The following is a 20,806-nucleotide window of genomic DNA, read 5'->3' as shown; positions in this document are numbered from 1 at the left end:
TACCTAAAATACATTTAATAATAAGCTTCAACAATAATAAATGTTCAGCAAAAATTTTTTTTAGCTCTTATACAGTATGTCTGCGTAACTTGGAACCTATTGATAACTTTTTTATTATCAGTTTTACGAAAAAAAGTTATTCTTTATAAAATACTCTGCGTCGTATATAATAATCTAAGATGCAATTATCAAATATCAAATTTAATTAATGTTATACGAGGAATGTCAAAAAATATTAATTTCACTCAAGAGTAAAGTACCTTTACATTTCACAATATCGAAAATTGTTATTAAGAGAAGTTGTTTGGAATTAAAAAATTTGTTTTAGTGTTCAGTTACATCCTTCTAATTAAAATATTGTGAATAATAAAGGCACCAACAACTCTTAAGAAAAATTCATATTTTTTACATACCTCGTATAAAATTAAAAAAGTTTTATATCTGATTGTATCTTAGATTTTAGACTAGGGAGAGCATTTTATGAAGAATAACTTTTTTTCGTAAAAGTGATAATAAAATAGTTATCATAATTGTAATAAAATGATGAGTATCCGTAATTTGAGAAAAAATTGAAATTTTGTTTTTCGATTAGAATGATGTAATTGTATATTTAGATATAGTTTCTAATTTCAAACAACTTTTCATAATAGCATTTTTTGATATTCTGGAATATAAAGGTACTTTACCCTTTAACGAAATTAATATTTTTGACATAACTCAGATAAAATTGATAAAATTTGATATCTGATGGTTGAGTTTAGATTTTTGACTATCCAGAGCATTTTATTAATAATAACTGTTTTTCGTAAATTTGATAATAAAACAGTTTTCCATGTGGTTCCTAGCTACGCAGACACACTGTATAAGAGCTTCTGTATAAGAATTTTCAAATGCAATGCCATATTCGGATTCAGCATACTCAAAAACAAAATAGAAACATATTTGTACAAAGTAAAATAATGAATTTATCGATATTTTTAAAATTATTTATACAAAACAATTATTATTGTTTAAACAATTAATAAACAATTACCGGCCAAATCTCCGGGTAGAGCTTTTTACTTTAACATGTATACAAACTAACAAAAAAAGTTTTAGAAAAATATAAGCTTGTTTAAATTTTTCCGAAAGAATGCATGTTGTCGTTCTAATTGCACTCCCCTATAGGCGAAATTTTAGGCACGATAATAGCCTATAATTTAAATAGTAGAATCTAAAAGTAAACGTATGAACACTGTACTATCAGTTCTTAGTGGCACATGCGTCGACAGTGGCGCATACAACTTTCCACTTATGGATGGGATAAATAAATTAAAAGGTACCCTCCCTCAGTACCCAAAATTCAATTCTTTTTTATTTTTCTATGTTCTATGTGATTAAGTTTTTACTTTTTTATGTGGAATGCAATCAATTTTAAAATTTGAAAAAATTCACACGCATAGTTGAGACTTTTACAAAACATGTCTATTTTTATAGACCCGTAGGTTGAGTATATCTACATAACCTCAAAAAATGTTTTTTTTTTTCGAAAAAAGCGTATAACTTTTTTTGGGGACGGCTGCAAGTCTATTTTTTTTAATCTTGTGTATTTTATCAAACACTATATTTCTAATTTTTTTCGGATTTTTCCTAAGTTTCGCCACCTTTCAGAAATCCAAAAAACTGTTTTTATGCGGTTTTTGGGGATTTGAACGTGTTTTTCCGTAAATGTTCTAAAGGACTCAGTTAATTCTATTTACACATTAACCTATAAAAAACATTGATCTGATCTATTTTGGAGTCTATAAAATAGAAAAAATCCCCAAAAACCTTCTAAAAAAAACAGTTTTTCGGATTTTTTATGGTGGCGAAACTTAAGGGGAAAGGCGCAAAATGTCGCCTGTTCCTGTCGCCTGTCGAAAGTTAATTAGAATAAATAAAAATTTCTTTTGAATGAAATATTTGCAATTAAAAATCACATTAAATGTTCTCTTTTATTTTCACCTATGTCACTTATCAAAATAAACATTATAGAAGTTTTCAGGGACATATTACGTTTTAACCGAGGGTCGACAGTCCCTAAAAACTTCTATAATGTTTATTTTAATAAGTTACAGGGGTGAAAAACTAAGAGAAAATTTAGTGTGATTTCTCATTCAAAATAAACTTTTTATTCATTCTAAGGGACTTCGGCCCTCAGTAATAATGTAATCTTTCATTCTGCGTTTAAATTTTTCAAAAACATTTATTAGTTTTCTCATGATTCGAAAAAAATGAATACTATTAAAGCACATTGAACATTTTGACAAACGACATTTTGCGCCTATGCCCTTAAACATGTATGTAACGATTGCAATAATTAAACATCGAATCATTACTCATCACCTTGTGATGCAAATTAGGAAATATATTTTAAATAGTAATAATCTTATTTTTTTTATTTCTTTAATATCTAGTTTAATTGAATTGAATAATATATTTTTTGCATATACCATTAAACTGTATCGTGGAGGTTCTTATTGTAATTCAAAAAAGTCACCCCATTTCTATAAATAGATACCAGCGGTATATTAGTCACGATTTGTCGACACACTATAGCGCCGTTCCACTAGATACAACCGCCCGATTGAATGTCGCGGAACCCTCTCTCTAAAATTTAACATAAATCTCGGCGAAACCGAAATTTGCATGCATGATGGATCCTCGCATCGCTTTCTAGCAGTTATTATTCCATCTCGTGTAAGTTATTGCGATGGCCTTTGGAAATTTTTCGAATCCTACCGACCGCGCCACGTACTCTTGACGACCCGCCGCATTAATCTCGCTTAGATGTGCATTAAACAAATCACGATGTCACTGACTTCGAGACGATGGTATTAATCACTAGCACTTGTCATACAAATTAGACCATCAGGAGTGGGATGAATAACGACCGTGCTAAGTCCCGGAACGTAATAAATCCAGGTAATTGTCAAATTCTTAACGAAATTGGTACAGAATCAACGAATAGTTAGCGATGATGCATCTTAGATTCAAACTTAAGGATAAATCGTCTTCCGTCTACCGACTTTGTTCTTTTGGTGTCATCCATTAAATACGTTAGTCTCTAAACTCTAACTCATACGAATCACTTCTGAAGCTTTCTGTACTACTGGCCGAGTTAAATAAAGTTAAAAAAAGAAACTTAAAGTACCTAGTTAAATACTTAAAAAGTACCTAATACACAGGGTGTAGAATAGTTCGATTGAATCTTAGTACAAACGTGCACATAATAAAAGTTATGTTCTATCTGGACAAGTCTATCTAAGGATATCAGAGTTTTCCAGGCAGAAATAACAGCAATCACTCACTACCTGGAAGAAATAGAAAGGCAGGCAAGAACGTTCCGTTCAATTGCCATCTTCACCTATAGTTAATCCAAACATTTGATATCGTGGTAATGAAAATGGTTAAAAAAATTGAGACCAGCTATTCGCAAAGTATGTTTACAATAATTACTAATAGTCCATTCTTTCACGGTTTTTGCTCTAAATTTTAAAGAACCGCTTGGATTGACATGAAATTTGGCATACGCATAGCTTACATGTCAAATAAAAAAAGTGATATTGTGCCGACGTGTGCTTTTGCCCTGGGGGTGACTTTCACCCCCTCTTGGGGGTGAAAAAATATATGTCCAAAACAACTCCGGAAATGGGTAAACTGACTAATTTTAAGTAACGTTTGTTCTATTTGTTTTTTCGCCAAGTCAACACTTTTCGAGTTATTTGCGAGTGAATATGTTCATTTTTCAACAAAATAACCACATTTTTAGATGGTTTTTCGCAAATAACTCAAAAAGTAAGTATTTTGTCGAAAAAACAGTTCTTAGCAAAAATATAGCCTATAAAAAAGTAAAAAAAAATGGTGTACGCGTTAGGTCTCTGGATCTCGTAGAACCAGAGTTATAGCCAATGAAATATAGATTCATATTCACCAAATTTCAAATAGAATATTTCGACGTGAAATATCCAAAAAATTAAGCACTTTTTGGGGAAAACCCGTTTTAACTTTTTTAAAGTGTTTAAAAAAAGCTTTATTTCTGTTTTTACGAAAAGTTTCTAGCATTAAATTTAAGCAAGTTACGCTCAAAATAAAGTTGGTCCCTTCTGTTTTTGCAAAAAAAAATCGGGAAGACCACCCCCTAATTAGCAACTTAAATGAAATTAATCGTTGCCGCTCCATAAATTATTTTTCTTATATTGTGTTTATATGATCTGTAAGTTTCGTCGATTCAAAGTGTTTATTTTTGAAAAAATTTGGTTTCAAATTAAAATTTTTAAAAATTTAAATTTTGAAAAATATGCTTTTTTTTCAAAATAACTTTAAAATTGTTAGAGATACCAAAAATCTCGAAAAACAAAAATAGTCAGGTTTGCTTTTCTGAATATCATGTATTTTTTTGTTTTTCTGTTAGACAAAAATTGATCAAGATTTGGTGTTTCTAAATTTGCATACATTCGTGATCAGTGACTCGTTCAACCCCTTTTAACTACAGCCGTTTCAATAATAAGGACTTTAAACCGATGAAACTTACAGATCATATAAACAATATATACACGAGTCAAGAAACTTGTGAAGTCGTTACTATTAAGTTCATTTAAGATACTAATTAGGGGGTGATTTTCTCGATTTTTTTACCAAAACCAAAAGGGACTAACTTTATTTTGAGCGTAACTTGTTTAATTTTGATGCTAGAAATTTTTTTTATAAAACAAAAATGAAGCTTTTTTTAAACACTTTAAATAAGTTTAAATGAGTTTTCCCCGAAATGTGCTTTATTTTTGGTTATTTTACGTTAAAGTATTCCACTTGGAATTTGACGAATATGAACCTATATTTCATTAGCTATAACTCTGCTTCTACTAAATAAAAAAACGTGATATATTCACTATTTTTTTAAATTTTTTATAGGCTATATTTTTGCTAAGAATGCTTTATCGACAAAATACTTACAATTTGAGTTATTTGCGAAAAACCGTCTAAAAGCGTGGTTATTTTGTTGAAAAAATGAACATATTCACTGCCAAATAACTCGAAAAGTATTGACTAAGTGAAAAAACTCTATAGAACAAAAGTTACTTTAAATTAGCCAGTTTACCCATTTCCTGACTTTGTTTGGACGAATATTTTTTAACCCCCAAGAGGGGGTGAAAACCACCCCCAGAGCAAAAGCACATATCGGCACAATATCACTTTTTTTCTTTGACTTGTTAGCTGTGTGTATGCCAAATTTCATGTCAATCCAAGCGGTTCTTTAAAATTTAAAGGTTTTGCAATATTTTACCGTTAATGAATGGACTATAAATGAATTACAGAATATTCTAGTGAATCAAAAGAGGAGAAAACGTCGTAGATGGTGGACCAGGTCCTGTATATTTCGCAGAATTATATGGGGTACTAGTGAAACTATATTGAAAGATTTAGCTTTGGAAGATTCTGCAAAAAATTGCTCTTAAAACTTGCAACACTGCACAAATCACGAAAATTTATGTTCTTGCACTTCAGTTTCAATTTCAGTATTCATTATGCGATCATGATCAGTCAAAAATGATAAAAAGTAGAACTGGTATTCACTTTAACTGAAAGTATGAATATACTGATTATTTAAAAGTATGAATATACTAGATCATTTAAAATGAAAATGTGTTCTCATGTTCATTATTTGTTCAGTATCACTGAATCAGTTAGACTGCGTCAGCGAAAATAACAAGTAAGAACCCGCCTTTAGGCACTCAATTCTGTAAAGGTCAATTCTAAGCTAGTATGGAATTGTATGTGTACCCTAAACTAGGAGACCACAGCAAGGTTACGGTAGTCTGGGTACCGAGGCACGAGGGTCATAAGGGCAATGAAAAAGCAGATGAAATGGCCAAACAAGGCTCATTAATGCCATTCGTTGGACCGGAACCCCTCTGAGGCGTTGCAAAGGCAGGAACAAGAACAGCTACAAGAAAGTGGGTAACTCACAAATCTTTAGAATGGTGGAGGTATCCATCAGGGGTAAGACACACGAAAAAGTTAATTTCAAAACCTTCGCCAAAATTTACGGCAGAATTAATTAGCAAAGACAGGAAAACAGTCAAATCGATAGTATGTCTGCTAACAGGGCACTGTAAGCTGAATAGGCACTTGAAGCTGATGGGATTGTCATAGGATGACCTGTGCAGATTCTGTCACTTGGAGGAAGAAAGAGCAGAGCACATTATATGTCAGTGTGAAAGTCTGTTCTTTGTATTAGGAGAAAAAAATCCACCGGCAAATAACTACATGGAAGGTTCAGTGTCAAAGATCTGAGACTTTTTAAAAAGGGTCAAGCTAGAGAATGGTATCTAGGACTGGAAGACCACAATAGATCTGAAAAGGTCGATGTGGAATAGGCCAGAAGGTCACCCCTTTAAATCTATCTACTTACTAAACGAAATTTTAAATCTGTGTAGATTTTCAAACCTACCGTCGCGCAGTGGTTCCAAATGCCGAGAACGTGGTCATGAACCTTTAAAAGCGTATATTGTTTATACACTACGGAATTACTTTCGTTTTTAAGGGTTTTTGGCATCGCTGATTACGAATCAGGCATTATTTTTTCTGAAAACCAAAATGGCGGATCCAACATGGCGGAAAGAAATTGAAAATATCAATCAAAAAGGAAAATTTTTGTCAAATTTGGTACGTAAAGGTAGCTGATTACAAATCTAACATTACTTTTTTTTTAAACAAAATGGCGGATCCAATATGGACGAAAGAAATTCGAAAATTTTATTTTAGCCGCATTTTTGTTTCAAATGTTATACTATAAGGGACTATTGAAACTGCTGATTACCAATACATTTTCTTTATGAAGTACAATATTCAGAACCTATTACTTATGTACAACTGCCCATATATACTCAACAATCGCCAGAATCATATAATATGCGTCATTTCCCACTTTTGTATTCAAACAACTGCCAGCAATGGATAGGCAGTTATAGGCAGCTAAACCAAAGTGATTCTGTATCTCCTTACTATATATTTTAAGATTAATAAACAATAGTCGCAGAATTATGCAGAATTTTGTACTTTTGGAATGCATCTTTACAAATTTTTAATTATTTCAAGTATATTTTCACTATTTATGCATTAACAAATTTAAGGCATGTATTGTTAATAAATGTTGATTTAAGTTACATCTTACATTACTACATACTTAAAAAAGAAGAATCTGCTTTACAGCGATAAAATTGATAAACTACAAAACGTTTTACAGCGTTTTCAATATACGATTTCTTTTTCACTTTCTCTGCCGGCCAAAATAACCCCGGACATGGTCCACTTGTTCCTGAGTTGTGAACCAGAATACATCCAGTCTGATCCTCATACCTGCATATTAGGACTCTACGATAGAATGAGAAAACAACTGTAAACATAAAAATCCCTAAATAGGGACTCCTTTTTTCGCCTCATGACCACGTTTTCAGCATTTGGAACCACTGTGGCGTCGCGTCAATTTGTTGCTATAAAATTACTTTACCACAATACAAGATTTGATTAAAAAAATCAACTTACCTGAAATTTCTTTGTTAATGCACCCAGGACGGTGTCGTTACCGTAGTCGAGTATGTAGGTGGCGCACTAGGCTGACTATTCGTTATTCCCGTATGTGGTTCGTTCTGTGCGGACACGGTAACTGGTACCGGGTGCTGTTGGTTAGGGAAATTAAAGTCCAAACTACCCTCCATGTTCAGTTCGTGGTTGATTAACTCCTCGACGTTGCAGTCAAAGCCACCCTGCAACGACTCAACGTTGATATTGAGGTCATCCAAGATGGCGCTGTTGTTGAGCGCTGCCATCATCTGGCCCATCATCGTCGAGGGGATGTTCTGTTGTTGTTGCTGTTGTGCTGGTTGCGGAGTTAGAGGAGGACTACTCGAAGGAGGTCGTTGCATTCTGTTAATTAAATATTGAGAGCTAAGGGGATCCGGCGAGGGTTCGGAGTGGGGGTACGAGGGGGACATGCCTGCAGGTGACATACTCTGTAATAAGAAATATTTCATTTAATCCACTAAATGCAACAAGGAAACTGATTAAGTCAATTTTCTACAATTTGATTTGTCTTCGTATTGCTATCCTGGTATCTATTTATGTTTTCGCATTCCTCTTTTATCTTCGTCTATATTTTATGTTTATTTTGTTTAAACGTTAAAAATATATTTTATGCTGTAAACGTTGGCTTACCTCGACTTTAATTGGTTGCATACAAGAACACGATTGGATACGGTGGATTGGACACTGCGTTAATCCGTAAGGAGAGGTGGCATGTATGGCGCCTCCTAGGTCCCTACATCCAGGAAATTGTTCGTAAGGAGCTGTATATGGCGGTGGTGGGGGCTGTGCTGGTTGCCCATTCATATACCTAAAATAAACATGGGAAAACGATTTATTTTTTAGCTGCATTTCAACAATATCCGTTTGATTGCCAGTGATAAGATTAATACTGTTTATTGTTTTTGTTAATATTTTATTGTAGTATAGTCAGAATATATTACTTTTATTTTCAAAAATACGATAAAACTGATGAATTATTTTTTAATACTGTTTCATGTACATACAGAGTGAGTGTTATGTATGGAACGACGCAATTATCTCGGAAATGGCTTACACGATTTTTATAGATTTTGGTGGTCAAGGTTCTTCTAATGCAGCTGATATTATACAGGTAATTACATTGTTGTCAGATCTTCCGTTTTTCTGAAAATCTAATAAACCTTCAAATTTCAAATAGAACGCCCTGTATATTTTTTGCGTTTTGAAGTCCACAATAAATACTTACTATTTTTCATGTAATATTCCCTCTACCTAAATGAGGTAATTTCAAAGATTATATTTTTTTTAGTTGTATTTTTGAGCCTTGAGAATCGTCATTTTTGATTTTTTTCTCTCAGTTTTAAATTGGTTATAACTCTAAAACGATGACGTTTAGATTAATGTCTCCCAAAAAAAAGTTCCCATTGACCTAAATAATTCTCAGATAACCTAAAATAATGTCTGCCCGGGCCGAAAAAATTGATTTTTATAATTTGTTTTAATTTTTTTTAATTATTGTAGCCATAACTCCGAAATTACGGCTTTTAGGTATAGGGAGAATTACATGAAAAATAATCAGTATTTCTTAAGGACTTCAAAATGCAAAAAAATATGCAGAGTGTTTCATTTGACAAAGGAAAGTTCATTAGATTTCCAGAAAATCGGAAAATCTGACAACAGTGTAATTACCACTATAATATCGGCCGTAGAAGACCCATACCCAAGAAAAACTATAAAAATCGTTCAAGCCGTTTTCGAGATAATTGAGACGTCCCATACATAAAACTTACTCTGTATGTATCAGTGTTGAAAATCCTGTTGATGATCTGATTTAACATTGGAGTTTATTATTTTTATTTTAGCAAAAATTCGTTAAACAAAAACAAAATAACAAGCAGTATAAGTCTAAGTAATACTTACATTTTTGATACCATGCTACACCAAAATAACCTACCCTAATACTCGTACAAATAATAAAAAAAATTACATAACATTATTTGACGTAAACACACAATAAGATGTCTGGAGGTTAAAGGGGGTGCTGTGAAAATAAAGCAGATGTACAATTAAGTTTGCAACGTATTGGGAATAATTTTATTTTGTGAAAAAGTGTAGCACTATTTTTTACCTAAAACGTAGGTGACAAAATTACATCAAAAAATTCTAGCAACGATTTTTTTTGTTTCTTTTTTGATATTATGATCGATAATAAATAAATGTATTATAAATCAAAATTTACACAACGATTTTTGAAAGTAAAAAAATAAAGCAGGTTATTAGGGCAGTCAATGAGGGTATTTGGCTCCGAATTCCATCCTACCACATCGATATACTTGATATTTTCACAGCAAGTACGGAACAGCTCAAGAAATAAAGTCTACCGTATGCCGATGTACACTTTTATGTTGGGGGTGGTCCCCACCCCTTCTCGGGTTGAAAATTTTTTTGGTTAAAATAGCCACGGAAGAGGCTAGAGAACCTAATTCTAAGCAAAATCTGTTCTATGATTATTTTTTGAAAACTCAATAATTTTTGAGTTACTCGTGGTTGAAAATTGGCCATCTTCATTAAAAAATGACACCTTTTCGGACGGATTTTTGCGAATACCTTATAAAACTAGGCATCTAACAAAAAAACTATATTAAATATTTTTGTAGCTTATAAAAAACAAAGAGACTCGTTCCTTTATAAATCTTCTAGTTATATAGTATTAAAAGGGATATGGTAGGCGAGAAGAGTTTGTTTTTTTGGTGCATGCTCAAATCGGTGTATCCAACTTGAAATAACAGAGAACAGGTCGATTTTAGGTGTATAATGATAATAATAACTTTTGTAGTGCTTGAAAAGACCTTTAAAATGAGCAATATTAAATGTCGATTACATTCAAACTAAGCGAGATATGCTGCAAAAAAATTGATGACTAATGCATTTTTAGAAGAAATGAATGAGAAGTATATTTAATACCTCATCCATTAGAATTTAAATACATCTTTTTCCTTCTACAATCATTTTTATTAGTGTTATTTCTATGTTCAAAAAGTTGGACTGATTTAAAATGAATGGTTTTTGAAAAAAACTAAGATCAAATTATAGAGCGCATTTTTAAATTTTCTTAAAAATCTTCCTTCTTCTCCATGTAAGTAACTCGAAAATGATAAAAGATTAGAAAAAAGATTCCACACAAAAATGTAGGTTTTTTAGATAAAAAATTCGTTTTTATTTTTCATTGCTTTATCTCTTATCATTTTCAAGTTACATGGAGAAAAATGAAGATTTTAAAAAAAATTTAAAAATTCGCTCTATAATTTGATCCAATTTTTTTCGAAAACCATTCATTTTAAACCCGGCCAACTTTTTGAACATAGAAATAACACTATAATAAAAGGTATTGTAGAAGGCAAACGATGCATTTACATTTTGGTGGATGGGGATTAAAATTACTTCTAATTTTTTCTTAAAATACATTAGTTATCAATTTTGTTTGCAGTATATGTCGCTTAGTTTGAATTGAACGGACCTAAAATGTTGCTCATTTTAAAGGTCTTTACAAACACTACAAAAGGTATTAGTAGCATTATACACCTAAACTCGACCGTTTCTCTGTTATTTCAAGTTGAATACACCAATCTGAGCATGCACTAAAAAACAAACTCTTTTCACCTACCACATCTCTTTTCGTATTATAACTAGAAGATTTATGAATGCAAGTGTCTCATTGTTTTTTTTATAACCTACGAAAATGTTTTATATAGTTTTCTTAGTTAGATGCATAATGTTAGTTAGATGAAAATGGCCAATTTTCAACCACGAATAACTCAAAAAGTATGGAGTTTTAAAAAAAATATAGAACAGTTGTTGCTTAGAATTTGGTTCTCTAGCGAACTCCGTGGTTATTTAAACCAAAAAATTTTCCATCCCCTGAGAAGGGGTGGTAACCACCCCCAAGATAAAAGCACACATCGGCATAGGGTAGACTTTGAATTAGGAGATAAGTAGAGGCTATTCACAAAATTTCATTAAAATCCATACAGTAGGATAGAATTCGGAGGTAATATACTATTCTTGCTCCCATTGACTGGCGTATATACACTCATGGACAAAAATATGGAATATTTTGAAATTATTTGAAGTGAAATTTTTTTTGCTGCATTCCTTAGCCCTCCAACTGTAATAAGAATAGTATTTCATTTCCGAAACCGTTGTTTTAAGTGTCATATAAATTTTTGATCGGATTTAAATTAGATATGGGCTATATAATGAACTATATTATATTCCTCACCTTTTTGAAAACGAGTAAATTTCTGAGTAACCAAAGAATCAATCTCCAAATCCGATATCGGATGGTAAAATGTTATATCCACTCTATTCTTCTTTATGGTGTCGAAGCTTAGACTTAGAAGAATAGAGAACGAGCGAACTAATTCTACTATTCAAAAAAGGAGATAAAAAGCAGCCAGAAAACTACAGAGGTGTCAACTTGTTAAATACTACCCTAAAACTTACAACTAAAATCTTACAAGACGTAATGAATCAGAGGATAAGTTTAGCAGATGAACAACAGGATTTTCGTACTGGAAGATCGTGTACAGATGCAATATTCGTCATAAAGCAAATTATTGAGAAATCACTAGAGTGTAATAGACCAGCATTTCTATGTCTGATTGACTTAAAGAAACCATTTGACAGAGTAAGACTCAAAGATGTAATCCATCTTCTGTATAATAGAGAAGTCCCTCTAGATATCATAAAAACTATTGAGAACATCTACCAAAACAACAAAATGGAAGTCAGAATAGATGGACAACTTACAGAACCTATAGATACAGGCAGCGGAATAAGACAGGGAGACTCATTGAGTCCTATGCTTTTTAATTTAATCATGGATAAAATTATCAAAAACGTCAACAAAGGAAGAGGATATAGAATGGGAAACAAAGAAATAAAAATACTCTGCTACGCAGACGACGCAATATTGATAACCCAAGATGAAGATAGTCTGCAAAGATTAGTACACAGATTTAACATAAGAGCAAAAGAATTCAATATGACAATTTCATCTTAGAAAACCAAAACAATAGTAATCAGTAAAGAACCAATCAGATGCAAAATAGAAATTGATGGTATCAGTATTGAACAAGTAATAGAAGTAAAATACCTTGGAATTACATTGTCAGGTTATGGAGACCTAGACAAAGAAGTGAGAAATCAAGTACAAAAAGCAAATAGATTGGCAGAATGCCTTAATAACACTATATGGCGAAACCGACATTAACACTGAGATGAAGTCAAGAATTTATAAAGCCAGTGTAAAACCAATAATGACATATGCATCAGAAACAAGACCCGATACAGCCACAACACAAAGACTACTGGAAACGGCAGAGATGAGAGTACTGAGAAGAATTACAGGAAATACACTGAGAGATCGAAAGAGGAGCGAAGAGATTAGAAGACAATGTAACGTACAGTGTATAAACGAATGGACACTAAATAGAAAAAAAGAATGGAACAACCACACAACCAGAATGGGGGAGACACGTGTGGTCAAAACAGCACGAGATAAATCACCAATCGGTAGAAGAAGTATCGGCCGACCGCGCAAAAGATGGAGTGACAACCTTCCACAGAGGTATCAATCCGCCAATGAACAAGCAGAATTGCTTATAAAGAGGAAGAAGAAGAAGAAGCTTTTGAGATGTGGCTTTTCAGGAAAATTTTGAAAATACTGTGGACCGATTATATTACGAACGAAATGGTGATGCACATAATGTGAAGAGACAGAGAACTTTTGACCACCATTAAAAAGAAAAAAAAAACAGCATGTTTGGGGCACATACTTAGAAATGATAAATACGAGTTATTACAGCTGATTATGAAGGGTAAAATCGTAGGAAAAGGGGGTCCTGGTAGACGACAAATATTCTGGCTGAATAATATTCTTCTTCTTCTTCTACGGCACTACAGCCCAAATTGAGCCTTGGCCTCCTTTATTTTTTGCCTCCACCCTTGCTTGTCTGTGGCTGCTCTTCTCCATACACGGACTCCTAAAAGGGCTTGTGCGTAGCTGTTTACTGTGTCTTCCCAGCGGTTTCTTGGCTTTCCAACCGGTCTCTTTCCCTGCATTCTAGCATTCAGTGCTCTTTTTGGTAGCCTATCCTCTCCCATTCTCATCACATGCCCGGCCCATTGCAATCATTGTATTCTAATGAAGTCTGACAGGGGTGTTTCCTTATAAAGTTGATAAAGCTCGTTGTTGTATCGACTTCTGAAGATTCCGTTTTCCCTCACAGGTCCTAGTATTCTCCTCAGTACTTTTCTTTCGAATGTGCCGAGTTTGTTTTTGGATGTTTCTTTCAGGACCCAGGCTTCACTTCCATAGCATGTTATTGGTAGCATTAAGGTTTTATAGATTCTCATCTTTGTATTTCGGTGGACACTTTTAGACCGAAATATATGGGAGAGGGCAAAATAAGCTCTGTTTGCCTGCGTTATTCTCTTCCGTATTTCTCCATCTTCTGATCCGTCAGCATATATTTCTACTCCCAGGCATGTAAACTTTCCAACCGTTTCAATGTCATCTTCATGTATAATGTGAATAACATTCTAGCTACCTTCATTAGTGGAGTCGGTACTAGAAGAAGAAGATGGGCTATATGGTGACCAATAGAACCTTTAAAATTGAATCTCATGAAGGTAATTATTCACTATTTTAGCGACACGTAAGGACGTACCTACGTTATCCGTCATATCCAATAAGTCTGGCAAATGGAAACACCTCCACCTTATCATTTACTCCTACAAAACCTACAGCTAAAGTAGTGTTTTGTAACATCGGATTCTCCAACGAGATATACATTGCTATACATTAGTTTTCTTTCCTTACTTCTGTTGGAGTTTATTTTATAATTCTTATTCTCTTTACATTCACTCCAACAGAAGTTTTCTTACTTGTTACATTGGGATTCTAAGCATATCTCCTTTCCAAGCAATACCACTATGCAGCAATGCCACTATGCTGCCATAGCACTATGCTGCCACCAACAAAACTAACGCTCTGTATGAGGTTACAACTGGCATACCCTTCACCATATAGAAGCGTGATTGACGAAATTTCGTCCACAAGAGTTGGCGAACCGTGTACCAGTTGCAACCTCATACAGAACGTTAGTTTTGGTGGTGGCGGCATAGTGCTTTGGAGCGATATTGCTTGGAAAGGTGGTACCGAAATTGTGGAGGTGATTGGGCGATTTACAGCTGATATGTACAGTCGGAAAAATGAAAGAATACCCATGAACGAACATTTAAAACACACTGTATTTTCCTGTCACCGTGTCACACAAAAAATTGGCCAGCGCAAGTACATGTAATAATTATTATTAATACAGCGTGTTTTATATATTCGTTCATGGGTATTCTTTCATTTTTCCGACTGTACATGCAAAACATTTTAGAATCTTGTGTTGCCATTTGACAGCCATATTAGGTATGGCAGATTTATGCTAATGCACGATAACGCACGTCCTCACGTCACTAGAATAGTGAATACTTACCTTTATAAGATTCAATTTAAGATATTATATTGGCCCCTATATAGCCCTTATCAGATTTAAATCATATCGAGCATTTATAGGACACTTTAAAACAGCGCATTCAAAAAAGAAATCCTATTCTTATGACGCTGGAAGTGCTAAGCCCTCTAGGGCACAAAAAAATTCAATTCAAACGATAATTTCAAAATATTCCACATTTTTTATCCTTGAGGGTATAAAAAAGGGATAGAAAGGCGATTATTAATTTTTGATATATAAAATAATAAACTGATTAGTTTGAATGAATGCGGTAGAAACAGAAACAAAGGCTGAACTGATGAGCCATTCCCGCATAAAGGAAATATGTGTTCATAAACCCTCCTAGTAAAAGAAAACTGCATTTATTGACGGTATTTTCGTCACTTAAAAAACAACTATCTTAAAATATGTTCAAATTTAATTCGTTTTACTTTACTTATAACATTATCTCTGTTTTTGAATATGAATAACGTTTTTTTTTCCCTGTTGGACCATCATTCCTAGTGATAACCATCACTCCTAGAGTATTGAGCGCATCTGCGTTTCATGGCCGATGGTGTAAGATGGCCGGTGGCCAGCTCAACGCATCTTATTTGTGCTTATTCTCTGGTTAATCTGCGCACCAGTATCTTCCATTCTCCTCTGTTTCTTGCTTTGTTTTTCACTTCCCCCCATCTTAAGCCGATTTTGTTGTATTCTCTGGTTAGGTACTATTTTCTTCCAAGTATTATTTGGTTTCCCTTCTTTCTTGTTCCCTCTGGTTAATATTCCAGTGCTGAATTTCTTTAGCGTATGGCCGATCCATTTCCATTTCTTCTGCTTAATTGTTGTTATTATACTAGTTCGTTTTGTTCTTTCCCATAGTTCTACATTCATTATTTTATTAAGCCAGTAAATTTTTAGTATCTTTCTTAAGGACCTATATATAAAAGTATGTAGCCTCTTTGTTGTGCTTTTGTGATGCTTCCAAGTTTCTGCTCCGTAAAGTAATGTGGTTTTGACACAAGTATTGAATACATTGATTTTAGTTGCTTTTTATATTTCAGTTGTTTTCCAGATTTTATTTAACGCATTGAATGCGTTTTCAATTCAAGTTTTTTAAACAAACAAACTGTATAAAAGTTTTGTAAAAATAAAATACTCGATTAAAATTAAATTTGTGACATTTTATAACCATCTTTCAGCAATAAAAATATTATTTTTGGAAGGCAAATAGATATTTATTAAAGGATTTTCAAAATGTGCTGTTTCATATTACTAAGAGAATTTATAAACTCATTTGAGAAAATCCTGGTTAGTCGGTATGAACCCCATAAAAATATAAAAAAAAAAGACGACAGTGCTTAAAAAACGTACTAAAAGTCTCCATATTACCTCTAATATTTTTATTGATACTCGTTTAGCATGATCAAGATAGTTCATACTAAATTCTTTTAAATTTATCAAAAGCTGATATGTTAGCCTCCTAAGTATATACAATACCTGAAGGAAAAGAACTGTTGCCTGATTAATTGGGGGAGACTGATCAAGCAATAACACCAAGTGGAATTTAATAAAAAAGCATAAAATGATTGCAAAGCAAAAGGACAGCACAAGCATAATTTTCAATATATTGAGATTCTAATTTAAATATTTTTAAAATATCTCCTTATTTTATTAAAAAAAAAAAAACTTAAAAAAAGCCTTATTCAAAACTGGAATGTGCTTTTTACAAAGCGAAAAATTTCTGGTTTATATTTAAAATGTTACTGTTTAGTAGATAGTTAGAAAAAATCATTATTGTTAGTGTCTTGTTAATTCACAGCCAAATCTGCAATATATGACAAATATGCTGCTTTTCCCAATATATGTCAAAAAAATGAAAGATATTTTAGCTCGTCTCTATCCTACCAAAATTATGCGAGCTTATTTACACAATTGCTAAAAACTTGTTGAATAATGTTATAGTTGAATTCATTGCTTTTAATTACTTTGATCTGATGAAAAACTTTCTACCGTTCTAACGTTCTACCGTTTTCAGAACCATTCTAAACTAACACGAAGTATGTAGAGCACAGATTTTTTTGTTATCATAAATATTATAGTCCTCGTAGCCACCATTATTTCCAAATTTAAAAAAAAAACCTCTTAGTTCTCTACTAGTATTAAGAGCATAGACGCAAAATTTGCTTGCAATGCTTTTTAAATGCATTAATTTTTTCGAATCCTGAAAAAACTAATAAGTATTTTTAAAAAATTTAAACGCAGATTGAAAGTTTACATTATTACCAAGGGTCGAAAGTCCTTTAGAATAAACAAAAGGTTTCTATTGAATAAGATATTTGAAATTAAAAATTTCACTCAATTTTCTCTTTTTTTTTCACCCCTGTAACTTATTCAAATAAACAGTATAGAGGTGTTCAGGGACTTTCGGCCCTCGGTAATAATGTAATCTTTTATTCTGCGTTTAAATTTTTCAAAAATACTAATTAGTGTGATACTAACAAAACAGTGAGACAACAAAACTTTAATGATTTCTTCGCGTATCTAGAATGTAAAAAAATGGTTTGTGTTAGAAAAATTATTAATAATAAAAAACTATTTCGAGATATCTTAAAAATGTAAAAATTTAAACTCAGACACATGTATCCCACTGTATCCACAAAATCTCACCCCAAATATGTGTCTGGTTCGAGCTTCATCCCTTGCTGGAGGTTTCCCGCCAATTGATCTGGCGAATAATTACCGCTGGGTACAATATCTGGACTATAGGTTTGGCTGTTAAATTGGTTGTGCGTGGCCCATTCGGATTCGGCTCCTACAGAAGGGATGGGGGACAGGCGCCCGCACGAAGAAGTGTTCGAAGAGGCTCTTGGTCTAAAATCTGGGCTCAATTGGAAACCGCCGCTGGAGAAAACAAATTGAAATTTTTCAAATGATGAAAAGGTTGCTGGTGTGAGCACATATTCATGTATGTTAGGAAAATAAGTCCTCTACTCACAATCCTTTAAATTGATTTTATTACATTGAAAGTAAGATAGGGCGACCGGTTTCGCTGTTTACAAGTTATACAGCATCGTCAGGCCCACGAGAAACTAAGGATATCAGTACAAGTTTTTGTATGATTTCATTGAAACAAGATGGAAAATGTTAACTAATGGTGATGTATATTTGTACAAAAGACCCTGCCTTCCAGTCACCAATTCTTTATATGTACAAAAACAAACAAAACACAGTAAAAACGTACGCAAATACAGACACATATATGATAGCCCAGTGGATGTCACATTATATTTAGGGCCGGTTGTTCGAATGCTAATCAACAATGATCATTATTAAATATTTAATTACTGTCACCAAAACTGTCAATGTCAACTTTGTTTGGGTTGCTGAAAACATAATTAATTACAATTATGAGATTTATTATTAATTATGTTAATAATTACTGTTATATTAATTGATTATAGTCTCAGAATTGTAATTAATTATGTTTTAACAATTGACATTGACAGTAATTAATTATTTGATAATGATCATTGTTGATTAGCGTTCGAACAACCGGCCCTTGATGTATATCGGTCCCCTTTTTATTTTAACCTTTAAAAATATTTTAAGAATGGGGTCTTACATGCAGATCTTTCATTTCAGGATGACATTCTTTAGACCCAATTCTTTAAATATTTTTAAAAAGGGGACCAATAGAATTCAATATAATGTGACATCCACTGGGCTATCATATACAGGGTGAGTTTTTAGTACGGGATCGGTCGATAATTCCATTATGGTATATAATATCGAAAAAAGTTATTTAGAAAAAATGTAGGTAATGATATTCCCCAGGCTTGGAAAATATGTTCATTTCTACAGGGTGATCAGTAACTGCGTGGTATATCAAACATATAATTTTTTAAATGGAACACCCTATATATTTTTTCATATTTATATTCCTCTCATAATTCCTGTTCATAAAATATAGGGTTTTGCATTACTATACAGAGTATTTAACAAGTTATGACCATTTTTATTTCGAAATGCCTATGATAATAACACCATGTATATAAAGAACTAAGTCATGAACAATAATTTGTTTTCTATAATAAGATAAACAATGTACTGTAGTTTGTAAGTTAAGTTTAACTGATTTCATTGACGAATATTTGTATACAGGGTGAACTACAAAACCAAATTACGATTTTCTCAATTTTTTTAAATGGATCACCCTATATTTTATTTTTTAGACATATTGTACTTATAATATTCTTTCATTTTTATATAGCATTCCCTATATCTAAACTCATCACTTTCCGAGATATTTTCAGTTATCTTCAAATTTCGGCAACACATTCAATTTTTCTTCTAGAAATAAGTTAATATTGAGTGATAATAAAATATAACAAAAATATTTTTATTCAATAAATAACTAACAAAACATATAAACCATAACAATATGCAATGAATGTATCAATAAATATGATATTAAGGAATTATCATATTTCCCTAATATACAAGGATAGTAAAATTCCTACAAAAAATATGTCTTGTGTATAATATAACCAGATTATTTTTATTTAATAAACAACTCACACAAAACATAAATTAAGACAATATACAACTGATGTAACAGTTTTTAGATTGTTATATCAACAGTATTATAAGCCAAGAAGGTTTTAGTAACACGTTCCTAATTGCAGATTGTGACGCGCAGTTATTAATAGGTACTATAATTTTCATACTAATTTTCATTAATATGCATCAAGAAATCCCTACTTTGTTAACACTCATAGTCAAACTAGGTGATCTATTAATGTTTAAGGTGCTATTGTTGGCGATTATTTAATTGGACCACATTTTTTTGACGATTGGGGTTTTTACACGACGGTGCTCCAGTTCTTCCAAAATTGATTTTTTAATGCTGGGCTATATAAAAAAAATTGTATATCAGAAGAATCCAACAACGCCTGATGATATGAAAAATAGAAGCTGATAGAATAAGAGAAGCTTTTAATAATATTGACTTACAAAAATGTTAAAAAATGTGGCTCGGTCATTTTAACATCGGTACAAAATTGCATAGACGTTGAAGGTGGACATTTTCAACATTTACTTTAGACTTATATCCTTAACATCACATTAATTGGTACATTTATTAGATAAAAATTGTTATGGTTTATATATTTTGTTAGTTATTTTTATTTATAAAAATTGAATGTATTTACGGCAAATGAAGAAAACTAAAAATATCTCAGAAACTAAGAAGTTTAGTTATAGGAGATGCTATATAAAAATGAAAAAGTATCATTGATACAACATTCCTAAAAAATAAATAATAAAATCTATTTAAAAAAATTGAGAAAATCGTAATTTTGTTTCGTAGTTTAAGTACTTATAAAATTAAATGTTTTACTAAAAATTTCTTGGCTTAAAATACTGTTGATATAACAATCTAAAAACTGTTACATCAGTTGTATATTGTTTTGATTTATCTTTTAGAGTTATTTATTGAATAAAAATAATCTTGTTATATTATTATATACAAGACAAATTTTTTTTGTTCGAATTTTACGATTCTTGTATATTTGGGAAATATGATAATTTCTTAATATCACATTTATTGGTACATTCACTGCATATTGTTATAGTCTATATTTTGTGTTAGTTATTTATTGAATAAAAATAAT

The 20,806-nt window shown here is 32.2% G+C and overlaps 1 protein-coding gene across 2 annotated transcripts in view; it reads right to left on the bottom strand.

The window, feature by feature from the left end:
- Positions 1-20,806, bottom strand: part of LOC114329470 (forkhead box protein O-like) — a 159,562-nt gene that overhangs the window by 114,465 nt on the left and 24,291 nt on the right. The window contains exons 2-4 of one of the 2 annotated variants that reach the window (XM_028278586.2): positions 17,802-18,035; positions 8,233-8,410; positions 7,564-8,030 (exon numbers count right to left, since the gene is read on the bottom strand). In XM_028278586.2, coding sequence (XP_028134387.1) covers positions 7,578-8,030; positions 8,233-8,410; positions 17,802-18,035 — 865 coding nt within the window. In that variant the 3' untranslated portion in view covers positions 7,564-7,577. The remainder of the gene's footprint in view (positions 1-7,563; positions 8,031-8,232; positions 8,411-17,801; positions 18,036-20,806) is intronic. The other variant, XM_028278587.2, reaches the window with a different exon arrangement.

Source organism: Diabrotica virgifera, chromosome 5 (assembly GCF_917563875.1).
Source record: "Diabrotica virgifera virgifera chromosome 5, PGI_DIABVI_V3a".
Lineage (NCBI taxonomy): Eukaryota > Metazoa > Arthropoda > Insecta > Coleoptera > Chrysomelidae > Diabrotica > Diabrotica virgifera.
This window is presented reverse-complemented; position numbering and strand designations above follow the sequence as displayed.